This window comes from Podarcis gaigeae (genome assembly GCF_964106915.1).
Source record: "Podarcis gaigeae genome assembly, chromosome: 10".
NCBI classification, from domain to species: domain Eukaryota; kingdom Metazoa; phylum Chordata; class Lepidosauria; order Squamata; family Lacertidae; genus Podarcis; species Podarcis gaigeae.
This window is the reverse complement of record NC_139686.1, coordinates 28,123,456-28,137,713: the sequence shown is the minus strand read 5'-3', so window position 1 is coordinate 28,137,713 and position 14,258 is coordinate 28,123,456. Positions and strand designations below refer to the sequence as shown.

Genomic DNA, 14,258 nt, shown 5'->3' with positions numbered 1-14,258 from the left:
TCAGCACATATGAGTAATGTCATAAGCAAACTGGGTGCCCACTTCTGAAACCAAAAGTTGTGCTTTGCCAAAACCTATCCTCCAGTTTCTCATCAGTTTTCTTCCCTGTATGAAAGAAGATTCCATTTTTTCTGCATCACTCTCAGGGCACTAAATAATTTCTTTAGAATTTCAGCACAGGGTTTTGTGTGTATTTCACTTTCCCAGAAAACATTTCTCAAGCCTCTCTGCAGGCTCCCCAGCTACCTGTGCTTCCTGATCTGAAAAAGCCCTATGGTAGGAGTTACCTAACAATGTCTTTCCCCTGGGCTTTGGTTGAAACATGGGCACCTTGGGAGGCTGCAGAGTACAGACCGCTGGGGAAATGCTTTGTATTGTGAAAGGAAGGACACTCACAAACACCCCTTGGTCACTTTGAAAGTAAGGAAAGGGCAGCAGCAACAACAAACCCCACACAACCCATAGGGATGCCCCTTTGGTTATTTATGAATGCAATTTCTCCCTCATCAATTGACAGAGAATGGTTTGGGGAGGGGATGCAGAAGACATTGTTTTAACAGCACTGCCAAGAGGTGCAGCTCCGCTAGACAAGAAGATGATTCAAGGGTCATTTTTACCCTAACGTTGAAAGCCTAATTGCAAAAGACGGAATATGGCTGTATGCATTCAGCAGGAATTCTCTTGGAAATGGCAAAGTGTGTGAGAGAGGGAGGGAGATGGAGAGACAGAGAAAGAAAGCCAAGGACAAGCAGAGGAAATGGGGAACACAATAAGAGGAATGATACCGCCAGCCCTCCTCCTTCAGACACATTGGGGAATTCCTTAAGGAGCAATCAAAGCATCACAAGAGATGGAATGACCTAGCGAAGGACACAGGAAGACCAGAAGCAGAGCTGGGATGGCTACTTGGAGCATCATGGTTTGTTCACAGCTTCACATCTCAGCCACCATTGGCTGGGGAGGACCACACTTGCTCCAGGGATGCAAATAAAACCCACTCCATTTTCAGAAATGGCTTTTTATGATAGAATTCAAAGGCAATAACATCCCAGTACCTTCCGTTCTCCCCTCCCCTCCCCTCCACATTTCCTTCTCCAGACTTTCCGTTTGCTCCTCTGTGCTCTTTGCTTTCCTGCCAAGCTGTGAGAAGCAACCCAGATTTGGCTACAGCCATCTCCAACTCCCTAATCTAAACAAATGGAAACAATTTGTCCGCTCCAGAGCCTCATGTTAGGCATCCCCCAGCTTTTCCTCAAATAACTCGAGAGATACAGTAAACCTGCTGATGCTGCTGTTCTGCCTTCGATGGGAAGCAAGCAAAAATTGATTCCCTTATATGCCTCAGCCAGGAACGGACCCACCAAACCCTCTCACACAGTTTTTGGGAGGAGAAGCCAGGAAAGCCTCCGGTTGGGATTTCCAACTGGCCAGAATGCGATTCTCTTTGCTTGTTGCCAGAACGGGAGGGTGCAAAGCCAGGAAAATCAAGTCCAATTTAGCACTTAAGAGAGCATACATTAAATGTTACCATGCACTTGGGCCCTTTAAAGTATTGCACAGCAGCAGCGGCTGCTTCTACCCGGAAGGCTGTCGGTGGGAATGCTCTGCAGCTCTTAAATAGGTTGTGCAAAGAAGATGACTGGCACCATATTGTAGGGAGCATCCAGGGAGACTTGCATTCGTAAGTGTTGGTCTCTCTGTTATCAAAGAAGACAAGTTGTTGACAGCCAAAAGCAGAGCCTGCACCATGAACAACGCAGGAAAAGAGATCAGAAGCTGCCTTATACTGAATCAGACCATTGGTGCCTCTAGCTCAGTATGGACTGGCAGTGGCTCCCCAGAATTTCTTTCCAGCCTTACCTGGAGGTACCAGGGATTGAACATGGGACCTTCTCTATGCATAGATGCTGCACCACTGAACTACAGACCTCCCTCCCCCAATGAATGCCGTTTGCGCAGTTTTCAGTGGGACTGCAGCGTTGATAGAAATTATTCTCATTTTTTCTTTAAAAAGAGAGTATTATCTTTTTGAATATATCAGCTGGATGTATACATACACACATTTTTATTTAAATTGCATTATCTGTTGGCTATTTCAATACTACTGCTGTTACTAATAGATTGGCTTATTGTCATAGTAACTTAAATCATTTCCAAGACTTCTTTCCCAACATTGTTGTAATTTGTTGTTTGATTTCAGCACTGAATAAATTTCTGCCAACAATCCAGAGAGTCTTTTATTGTCACACATGCTTCCCACATTTTTAAATATAATACATTATCTTATACAACATCACTCTAGCCTATGCCATATATTTTATTTCCAGTCCTCTACTGGTGGAAATTCTTGTTTCCTTCCATTTTGAGCCGTTAATACTTGAGCAATGACAAACATATTGCCTAGCCTTTTCTGATACTTATTATGAATTAGCCCAGCCAGTCTACCAAATATGATAGCAAAACTGTGAGAACTATTACCAGCTTGTACCCCAGATTACTTTAACTGTACACACCCAACATTAAAAAGTGCCCAGTCTTGATCTCCAACAGGATATGTTATGAAAGAAACAATTCACACAACCTTTGTTTCCTCCCTCACAACACCAGGACCTGGGTTAATACAATGAAGCTGAATGGTAGAAGATAATGGTCCAGTAGACCTTAGTAGCATGCACATGAAAGTTCATACCAAGAACAAACTTAGTTGGTCTCTAAGGTGCTACTGGATATATATATTTCTACTGCATTTGACCAGCATGGCTACCTACCTGAAGGTAGAAGATAAGAGCAGTCAAAACATAGTGCGTAGTTGAACTATGGAATTCACTGCTACAAGATGTTGTGTTGGCCATAAATCTAGATGGCTTTAAAAAGGCATGAGGGAAATTCCTGGAGGAATCATAAAATTATAAAGTTGGAAGGTCCTCCAAAGGCCATCTAGTCCAATGGCCTGCAATGCAGGAATCTCTACTAAAGCATCCCTGACAGATGGCCACCCAACCTCTGCTTTAAAACCACAAAGGAAGGAGAGTCCACCAACTCCCAAAAGGAGACCGTTCCACTGTTAAATAGCTCATATTGTCAGAAAGAAATTCCTGAGGTTTAGTTGGAATCTCCTTTCTGGTAACTTGAATCCATTGAATCCTATCTTCTGAAGCAGAAGAAAACAAGCTGGCCCCATCCTCCACATGACAGCCCTTTAGATATTTGAAGATGACTATCATATCTCCTCTCAGTCTCCTCTTTCCCAGGCTAAACATACCCAACTCCTTCAACAACCTCATAAAGCTTGGTTTCCAGACCCCCTGATAATCTTGGTCACCCTCCTCTGCACAGGTTAGAAGCTGTCTTTTATTGAGTCAGACCACTGGTCCACTTTGGTCAGGATGAAGAGGCATCTAGCCAAGTGAGGTGGGGAAAGGCCCACTCATTTGTCACTATGGTAACAGAGCTTACTCTATAAGATGCTGATGGGTACTTAGGTGAGTGGCTAAGGCCATGATTTTAACAAAGGAACTGGTTTGAATGGTTCAGCAGGCTTCCTCTTATGGATCCTAACCTTACATACATTGGATCACTGGCCTAGATGGTACCCAGATATCATCCAGAACAAACCCTACAACCATAAAATTGTAGAATTAGAAGGGACCCCAAGGGCCATTTAGTCCAACCCCCTGCAATGCCCATGTGAGGATTGAACCCATGACCCTGGCATTATCAACAACACGCCAGCTAAGCTAACTGCCAAATCCACAACAATATTGTGGAATCTGGACAGGAATATGAGCTGCCACACCGGCCACCTAGTTCACCTTCCCCACTGTGATGAGCTGTTTCTAAAGCCACATCTATATCTAACAATTAGCAGCAGAAAGTGTTGTGCAAATCTTTTGGAGTGAGGGAGGCATCTCCTCTTGGGCTGGTGATGCTAAGATTTCACAGAGACTGAATTCACCTCGGTTCTACCCACCGAGTAGATCTACCCACCGTGGAAGAATGGCAGATGAAGGTGATCGACTATATGGGACTGGCGGAAATGACGAGCAGAATCCGGGACCAGAGAAGGGATACGGCGGAAGAGGATCGGGGAAAATTTAAAGAATATTTAAAGAAAGACTGCAAAATTAATGAATGTTAGAAAGATGCTGGATTATAAATTAAGGGGTTAATTGCAGCAAGGGTAAATTTAAAGAAACTAAATAATATTAAAATTAAGTTAAAAGTATGGGAAGAATTTGCTGACAATTTAATCAGAAATTAGAATACAGAAAGGGGAGGTATGAGGAAGTCGGGAAAGTAAGTTATAAGAAAGAAAAATCAGAATTTATACGTGTTCTGTGTTTGTATTTTTTCTATATTGTCTTTTTATTTTGTTTTCTTTTTATTTGTGTTGTGTATGAATTTGTGAAAATCTGAATAAAAAATTATTTTTTTTAAAAAAATGAATTCACCTCGGTTCCCGATTCTGGCACGAAGGTCACCATCCATTTCTGTTGTTCAACAGAGGACAGGCTGCAATCTCTTCACTCCCTTCCCTGGACTGGGGGCCCAGTCCGCCTGCGCTTACTCCCAAGTAGACATACCTCCCTCCACCCTTTCTCTGGCTCTCACCGGGCCCAGCAAAGGGGCCGGGATGAGCAGGCACGAAGCCAGGAAGGAGGCAGGATCTACTCTTTTTTTGCAGAGGAAAGAGTTAACGCGGCAGAAACCTAACACCCGCTGGAGCCATAGAGCCCAAACGCGGAGGGGAGAAAGGGGACGGGACGGGAGCCTCGCAGGCGGGCTGTGCCGGCGGTTTGATTTTCCTCTGCCAACAACAAGCTATTAAAGACATGGGACTCCAGGCTGGCTTGGCTAGCAGAGGGGAGCCAGTGTGCAGAGGGGACTGACCGGCAAGGCAGAGGAGCGGAAACTTTCAGGGATTTTGAAAGAAGGCGGCGGCGGCGGCGACGCGCCACTCTTCCAGGGTGAGCCTGCTGGTGGTCACGGGCTAGGTGTCCCGGGGGAGGGATCCAGGCAGAGAAGAACTCCTTGGCCTTCCGCCCCTTTGCAGCCCCCCCGTTCCCTCTTCCGTGTCACTTTTGCGCGCGCGTGTGTGTATGCTTAGCTTGCAAAACTCCAGCCCGGACGCCCCTAATCAAACGCACATGCCTCGGCAGCAGCAGCTTTTGCCTTCCCCTCGCGCTCCAGCCGTGCCAGCCCCTCCGCCTCTTCTGCAAGGCTTGCATATTCCTGCTTCCACAGCCGCTCTGCAAACTTCCAAAGGGGTTGAGGGTCAAAAGAACACATGGATTATTTTCTTCTTCTTCTTCTTCTTCTTCTTCTTCTTCTTCTTCTTCTTCTTCTTCTTCTTCTTCTTCTTCTTCTTCTTTTCCGAAACGCACGCTAGGCAGGTCTTCACAGGCACGGTTTGCTAGAGCGGAAACGGAGCTCTTCTCTCCTTCCCCATCCCTAGCAGAAATATATTTTTTTCCCCAAAATGTGCAAATGCCCTGTCAAGCAACAAAACTTCCCTTTGAATGAGGGTGTTTGGTTTTTGTTCTGGGTTTTTGTTTGTTTGTTTGTTTGTTTGTTTGTTTGTTTGTTTTGCTCCAGCTTTCCTTCCCATTTTGCAGATCACAAAACTGAGGTAGGCTATTATCTGGAGTTCTTAATTGCACACATGTGCAGACTGAAATTAAAGCATCCTTTCAGATGTTCGGTTAGGGTGGGCACTGCAGACAAACTGCCCCACCTAAGAATTGATAGGGAGAAGGGCTCATTGGTACAGCATCTCAGGGAGAGAGCACCTTTGTTGCATGCAGAAGGTCTCAGGTTCAGTTCTCTCAAGCATCTCCAGGTAGGCCTGGGAATGCCCCCTGCCTGAAACCCTGGAGAGCTGCTGCCAGTCCGTGTAGACAGAACTGAGCTAGATTGACAGATGGAACTGACTTGGTATAAGTCAGCTTCCTATGCTACTATGTTCATAAGATTTAAACACACACATACACACCAGACTTTTCTAATACTACTGAGATTTCATTTTTAGAACAGGAAACTTTCTGGCAAGGAAGAAAGATCAGTTAACAATCTAAACTCTGCCTTCCTGACTGGATGAGCTGTGTTCATCCAAAATGCTTTCTGAATGGGAGGGATCTTTCAAGATCACTATAAATAATACTTATCTCAGTTAAGTCATCCTGGAGGGAAATATCCCCTTGTAATTGCTGTGATGTCTGTAATCATGGCAGGGGGCTTAAGAATGGTGCTGAAAAGGGGTAAGTTAAGAAAGTTATTATATAAGGAAGGTGTACATTAGCACATATTATTGTTTTCCCGCTTATGGTACCTTTCTAAAGGTAACACGATAAATTATAGGAACAAGACTAAATGTAATGTGGAAGGTCTGTTGATAAGATCTCTTTATGTCTTCTTGTTTGGTTAAAAGCAACTGCTGGAGGAGGGGGAATCTGGATTGCAGGGTGGTGAAGAGGGACTACCCTTCACACCCACAATCCACACCATTTCCCCATCTTAAATAAAGATGCAAACAAACAAAAAAGTGAAAGGGAGATACAGGAACATCACAGGTCCCTGTGGTTAATAACAATGCCTGCTGGCAGCTGTAAATCAGAGAGACTGCACAACAGGGAAAGTTAATCTCCTTCTCCTCCATTGCTGCAACCCCAATCCGAATCCCACTCCCATGGGTGTTTTTAACTGAAGATAAAGGACTCTGAGAAATCCAATCACAGATCTTCCACATCACATCCTGTTTGTCCCATACGTAGCCTCTTGCCCTTTTCAAGCTTTCCGTTGGACAGTGAAGGAATTACTGGTTTTCAGTTGTTTCTTTGACATTCCTGGAGATGTTTCACCTCTACCACATGTTCTGTGCAACCAATGGAGCGATCCTGTGCAGGTCCACTCAAAAGAAAAGGTCCATTGAGGACGTATGCAGAAGATTATGGCCCACAGGAGCTATTCATAATCTCTGAGTGCAGAAGGAACAACCTTGTCACTTGCTGTAAAGTAATTTACCATCTGTGCAAACAGGAAATACCTAGAAAGAAGAGAGAGAGAGAGAATCATCTTCACAGAGGTGCTATATCAATGCTTTCAGGTTTCAAAACCATGACTGACAACCTCTAATCATAAGAGAACAATACATTTGGTATTTTAAGGGGGCTTGAGAAGTTGGGTTGTATAAACTCTTACAGTGGAGGGGTGGTACTCAACTAAGTCTTTACTTAGAGTAGACTGAAATTAACAGACTTTTAAATTAGTCTACTCTGAGTAAAAACTTAGTTGAATACCACCCCTACACTGTAAGACATGGGTAGGCAAACTAAGGCCTGTGGGCCAGATCAGGCCCAATTGTCTTCTGGATCTGGCCTGCAGACAGTCTGGGAACCGCTGCGTGGATCGCCAGCATGCACGTTCTTTCCTTCTCCCTCACAGGGCAGCAGTGGCACCGGTGCCTCCTCCCTCCCTCCTCCTGGTTTCTCCCCGCCCTGCCTAGAGAAGGAAGGGCTTTGTTGGTGCCAGCAGCAGCAGCACTTGAGCAGCCGCCATTTTAAGCAAGCCCTCTCCGGAGCCCTTTTGTGTGCCACTCATTGTCCCCCCACCGCTGCCAGCCCCTGCCGCTCGCAAGACACAGACAGGTAAGCAGCCACGGAGGCTCATGGTGCTCTTCCATCATTTATTTTTTCAAAATATAGTCTGGCCCGCCACAAGGTCTGAGGTACAATGGACCAGCCCCCTGCTGTAAGAGTTTATCCAACCCATCTCCTCAACCCCCCCCAAAAAAATATCAAGAATGTTCCCTCATGACTAGAGGCACTCAGCCATGTTTCTGAGACCTGAAAGGACTGATATAGCACCTCTCTGAAGAGGATTCACTCTCGCTCTTCTTTCTTTCTGCTTGCTTGCCCTACCTTCTCCTTGCTTCTGAGGCATTTTTAGTCACAGAGAATCGTGGTCCAGAAACACCCTGCCCTTTCACATCCTCTCAATTTCAGTTCCCTTTGTGTTTCCTTCTCTTCTCTGCCAGGTCACTATGGAAACCATCCAAATGCAAGTACCTTTGGTCTTCCTTGTACTCCCACTATTTGTATTTGGGGCTCCTGCTGATGTGTCTGGCCCCCAAGAAGTCACTGTCACCTCGAGCAGTTGCAAACGTTGCTGTGATTCCCTGGATACACCTGGCTCCTCTGAGGCCAGTCCCGGCAGAAACAGTCCCCACTCCTTGCCGTATATTATTCCAGAGGTGCGTCCATATATCAACATTACCATTCTGAAGGGTAAGTGTATATTCAGCTGCCACTCCTCTCCCTTCATTCTTTCCTCCCAGCTTCACCTCAGTGCCTAAAATCATATTTTAAGCTTCCCAATGGGCTGTGGGATGTACTTGAATTTTGCCTGTTACTTTGTAAACTTCCGTGTGAAGTGTCGTTACTATATACAGTGGTACCTCGGGTTACATACGCTTCAGGTTACATATGCTTCAGGTTACAGGTTAGCTTCCGCTAACCCAGAAATAGTACCTCGGGTTAAGAACTTTGCTTCAGGAGGAGAACAGAATTTGTGCTCCGGCGGCACGGCAGCAGCAGGAGGCCCCATTAGCTAAAGTGGTGCTTCAGGTTAAGAACAGTTTCAGGTTAAGAACAGACCTCCGGAACGAATTAAGTACGTAACCAGAGGTACCACTGTATACGCTTGTGTGTATATAACATATATAGAAATGTAATTTGAGTGGTTAATGTGCAAAGCAACTGGCCATTGTGCACATTTACCAGGCCTCATGGAGAGCACATAATCCTTCCATGAAGAGGAAAATGTCCGCATTTCCCGGTCAATCAATGAGGCTTGTTGGGGATTATGCATGCTGGCCAGAGAATGTACAAAATCCAATCAAGATATGCACGTTTTCCAACGTCTGTTGGCAATCAGGCATATTGACTATGAAAAGTGCACAATTTCCTCTTCATGAAAGGATTATGGGTAGAATTCAATGTCACACTAAGGCCATGTTCCATCAGCCCAAGCTTTTCAGATTGCCAGATAAAACAATCTCCTCCACCGCTGCACAGTATTCAGGGTGTGTGTCTCCTGACCATCCAAAGCAGAACTGGGGAGGGTATGGAGGGAGGAAATGTTGGTGGGAGGAGCTAGTGGGATTCACTGCCCTGGCTTTCCTAAGTGCAGCAACCCAAATGAATCTGACCCTATGTGAACATGCTCCGTGAGACCCGATGAATGTGCCCAACGGTCAGTCATTATATTATAACTTCATATTAACCACTCAATTCACATTCCCCTGAATATGTACAATATGATTGTGTATAAGTGCGCTTGTATGCATGTGTGTATCAAAGCCCAGTACAAGCTTGTTTGTAACTAAAGTTGCCTCTAAGTAACATTCCTCAATGCTGGGTAAGTTGCTCATCTGTCTGTAATGGAACCATAAAAGTTCAAGAAATGGCTCCATTTGGTTAGAAAAACCTGAAATCAGTTCAGGCCCAAGACCAAAAGTTATTCTCTTCAGGCCAAATGCAAAGCAGACAGAAGTTGCCAGCCTGCAACTAATTGAGGAAAGTCTGCCTAGTGGTAGCATATGTTTTACTTGGCTGCAGCCTCCTATCTCTGAGGGCTTCCAAAGACTCTCCTTCTCCAGCTGTCCTTGCATGTGGGACATAGCTGCTGCTTTTGCCCCGCCTTCCGTCACAGATCTTTCCCCACAGCCCACCTCCTTCGCTGGCAGCTGTGTCGCCCTTTTATCATGATGACTGCCAAGGATGCTGCAAAATGCATGGAAACACATTGTAAGGGAGGGTTCCAAGCCCACCCACCAAACCATGGGTTCCCATAGCCTTTGCTTTCTCTTTCTCTCTCTCCCCCCACAGGAGATAAAGGAGATCAAGGAGAACCTGGGATTCCTGGGAAATGGGGCAAAGAGGGCCCCCCAGGTGAACGGGGCGCCCCGGGCCTGAAGGGCAGCAAGGGGCAGATGGGTGCCCCCGGAGATCCTTGCAAGCACCAGTACGCTGCCTTCTCGGTCGGCCGCAAGAAGGCGCTCCACAGCAGCGAAGGCTACCAGGCCTTGATCTTCGACACGGTCTTCGTGAACCTCTACAGCCACTTTGACATGTTCAAGGGCAAGTTCTACTGCTACGTGGCTGGCCTGTACTTCTTCAGCCTGAATGTCCACACCTGGAACTTCAAGGAGACCTACATGCACGTCATGCGGAACGACCAGGAGGAGGTCATCCTCTATGCCCAGCCCAGCGACCGCAGCATCATGCAGAGCCAAAGCCTGATGCTGGAGTTGCGGGAGAACGATGAGGTCTGGGTGCGCCTCTACAAGCGAGAGCGCGACAACGCCATCTACAGTGACAACGTGGACATCTACATCACCTTCAGCGGCTACCTGATCAAGCCCAGCCTTGAGTAGCTGCTTGCCTCTCGAGCACCTCCGCTGCCCTCCTACGCATTACTGTAACACTGCCTGTAAGCTGCTGCAAATCATACACAGAAGGACTGGAAGCATCTGAAGAATGCGGGGCCATTCCAGAAGACCATTTCACTAGAGAATTAAGATGGAAGAAGGGAAATGTTTTGCTGACCAATTCATAAGCCTGCTTGTTTTCAGACAAGATCGTGAGGTTAGAGCTGGGCTTTCTAGGTTATCTGAAATCTTCACACCTGCTACCCCAGACATTTCCCTCATGGGAATATTGGTGCATGGACTTGGAAAGTGGTGCTTCCTTACTGGAATGCCCAAAGTGCTCTTGTTGTACATGAAGGACACAGATGAATTGAGTAGTCTCAAGTGAGTGACATCTTCATATAAATTCCAAGCTAAATACACTCCGGCAGCCACTATTTTTGCACATGAGTTCCCCTGGTGCAATGGGACCTTCCTCTCCAAAATCTGGTTGGGAGGGTCAGAAGAACCCCCAAAATAGCTCATGCAGAGAGGGGAGGCAATTCTGCCTGGCAAGCAGAAATGCTTTGTCTGATGGAGCAATTGCCATAGCTCAACTCAGAATCCCACCCATTGTGTGCATGCCATGCTCATCTCTGAACAGGTTTTGTAGCTCTGTAGGCTGAAATTTAGATCTCTTCAGTAGGCTGTGCACACAAAGGTCAGAATCCAGCCCACAAATTGTGCATGAGATCAATGGGGCTTACACAACTGTGAACTGGATTGTAGCCTGTGATTTTAGAGCTTGTCAGCTGAACAGTCATGGTTTAAAATAGGTGTGTAAAAGATACAGGGATGTGTAAAGAAAGGAATGGTGCAACTACCTTTTTTGTAAACTTCTGTTTGCCATTGCCATGCAAGGACATTTGCACATATGGGGAACATGGGCCTAGACTGGTTTAACTTTGATAGTGCCTTAAGTGTTGAAGAAATAGGTCAGCTCAGGCTGGGGCAAACATCAAAGGAAAGAAGGCTTTTAGAGGGAACATTTTTTCTGGTTCTCATAAGTGAGACCTGCACCTATGTACAGGCAATGATCATTTTGCATGGGGGATGCTTTCATGACTCCCCCCCCCCATTGACAGAGCCCACTTCACCCCATTATATCCCCACCCCCTTTTGCAGCCATTTCCAGCTTGCAGTGATGCACATGTGCACAATCATGCATGCTTTAAAGCGCCGTTGCCTCTACTACACTGTAGAGTGCTTTTGTTCAAGATTCCAACTAGCCAGCCCTACCCACTTTGAAGATACTCCATTCCATGCCCTTATTTCCTGCTTTTCCATTCCACCCCTTCCATCAGTTAGTCAGTATTCTGTGCCCATTGAGCATGCCCAGTCCTTAGGATTTTGTCCTTTAAAAAATGCATACCTGTGCAAACCTTGGGTCCCGGTCCCACCCCCACCCCCCCAGCTCTCTATAGCTATCACTTTTTTGAGTATTGAGGCTGCTCTTTGCTATACACCATGATCCAAACAAAGATAACGAATTGACTATTAATAATATATAGCACATTAATCCTGGATTGCTTTTAAAAAAGTGAAAGTCATATGGCAGGCAGTGGCACAGCACTGACTAGCTCCTATTCCTGCAGGCAATTCATCAGGAAGCAGTCCGGGATAGAGCAGGGAATGGGTAGCTGTCCATCATAGGAAAGAGACCATAGCTCAGTAGTAGAAAGCCCCAGGTTCAGTTCCCCATGTCTACCTAAAAGTAGCAGAGCTGGAGACACCTTGTCTGAATATTTGGGAAGCTGCTGTCCTGGACTAGCCAGTCCTGGACTAGCCAGTCCAGGACTAGATGGACTGACTCGAGAGAAGGCAGCTTTAATGTTCTTCATCAGAAGAAGGAGTAGCACATGATTTCTCTATTCACCTTGTACTACCATGTGGGCACAGTAGGTGGTAGCCCCCCCACGGTTCCTTGTCTTATGCATATCCAGCAAGCTGCAGCCAGTTTAGAAGGTAGCAAAAGCAACAACCCTTTTCCACCCACTGGCAAGGTAGTTTCACTCATCCAGAACCCTGCTCCTTCTGTGTTATATAGAGATGATGTTGCTGATCAGCCTTACAGGGATTTTGCCAGGACTGCAGATAGGGCTGGGCAATATCTGGTTTTCAACATCATGATATATCACCAGCTAAACATGATGTCTGAAATAAAGTTGGATCGATCTAGAGGCATTGGCTGGCTTCACAGTTTTTCCTACATTGTAAATTTCACATACCACACACAAACACATCATGATTCGTGTTACAGATAGGTAGCCGTGTTGGTCTGCCATAGTCAAAACAAAAAAATTCCCTCCAGTAGCACCTTAAAGACCAACTAAGTCAGTTCTTGGTATGAGCTTTCGTGTGCATGCACACTTCTTCAGATACACAGAAGTATCTGAAGTGTATCTGAAGAAGTGTGCATGCACACGAAAGCTCATACCAAGAACTGACTTAGTTGGTCTTTAAGGTGCTACTGGAAGGAATTTTTTTGTTTTGATCATGATTCGTGATACATCATGATTCACAGCCAGGTCAAAAATTATGAAACCGATATCACAATATCGGTTTCAATCCAGTTTTGGACAATGTATTGATATATTGCCCAGCCCTAATTGCAGAGGTACTTTGAGTAAAGCACTCTGAAGTTTCTAAAGGGCTATGTAGTTGGCACATGGCTGTGCACAATGTTTAGCTGATAGTTTTTATGCACAAGCTGTGAATCTGCACATGCCCACCAAGCGTACTCGCTGCCTCTCCCACTGCCATGTGGCCAAGTGTGCAGAGACAGCAGATAGGAAAGCAGAGCTCTCCTTCCAAGTTGACAGGTCTCTCAGGGGGCAAAGGACTATGTGGGGGCAGACATTTTTGCTTTGACCCCCATGGAGAGCCCTGCAGAGCAAGGTTATGAGAAAGAGTCAGGAAAGGGGGCTTTCTTCAGATGGGGAAGTGCGGGACTGATTGGACAAGGAACCAAATTCCTCCTCTCTGCAAGGCATAAACGGAGAAACCAGCTGTTGTATATTTGCAACGCGTGGCGTCCCTGTGTCTCTCTAGGGAACAGCAGGAATTTCTAGCACTGAATCGCTTCCAGACCTGAGCTCTGAATTCCTCGAGCCTCTGCCTCCATTCCAATGTCAGCAGAGCTCTCAAATGTTCCTACCGAGAAGTTCTGCGTTTAAAGTCAATAAGGCAAAGTGTGTGGTGTGTCGGTGTTTACTGCTTGCTTTTTGGTGCAAAAAAAAAAAAAGGCTTCTGACTTTTAAAGAAGCTCCTTTGGTGCTAAACCAGGATCCTGGAGATTAATTGGTGCTTAATGAGAGATATATTGCAGACATAGTGGACTGTGGAATTTATGGTGCTTTATACAGAACCCAAATCACCCAACCAGATTTCTTGTGTGTGTGTGTGTGTATATTTTCCTAAATATTAAAACTTCTTTATTGCACTTTGAGATGGTTTTTCTCCTTTCGTTCCCACCCTGTTTCTCTGTGAAGCAGCTATGACACTGCATTGTGCAAGAGCCACGTTACATCCTTTCTACTTCTGCTCTGCAGAATCTGTCAAGATTTTAGCTGCATAAGAATTTTGTTTCTTTGCAAAAGAGAGGTATTTCTAAAAAGAGGGGAGACCCGGTATAGAGGTATGGCTGGAAGACTGGAACTGGGGGAAAGCTGTAGCTCGGAAGTAGAGTATCTGCTTCCTACACAGGATGTTCCGGGTTCAAGCCTCAACATCTCCAGGTTGGGCAGGGAATGGCCCTTACCTGAAACCCTTGTGAGCTGACAGCCCTGAGTAC

At 45.8% G+C, this 14,258-nt stretch overlaps 1 protein-coding gene across 1 annotated transcript; it reads left to right on the top strand.

The window, feature by feature from the left end:
- The first annotated feature begins 4,573 nt into the window (after positions 1 to 4,573).
- Positions 4,574 to 13,913, top strand: C1QTNF6 (C1q and TNF related 6). Its single transcript, XM_083701185.1, has 4 exons — positions 4,574 to 4,967; positions 8,033 to 8,282; positions 9,885 to 12,729; positions 12,990 to 13,913. Exons 2-3 carry the CDS (start codon positions 8,039 to 8,041, stop codon positions 10,430 to 10,432), a joined length of 792 nt encoding a protein of 263 aa, XP_083557311.1. The 5' UTR covers positions 4,574 to 4,967; positions 8,033 to 8,038; the 3' UTR covers positions 10,433 to 12,729; positions 12,990 to 13,913.
- Positions 13,914 to 14,258: the final 345 nt, after the last annotated feature.

Excerpts from the sequence above, each read along its gene's own strand:
- C1QTNF6 (XM_083701185.1), top strand. The coding sequence starts at position 8,039 with ATGGAAACCATCCAAATGCAAGTACCTTTGGTCTTCCTTGTACTCCCA. Across the intron at positions 8,283-9,884 it reads CAACATTACCATTCTGAAGG|GAGATAAAGGAGATCAAGGA; the intron begins GTAAGTGTATAT and ends CTCCCCCCACAG.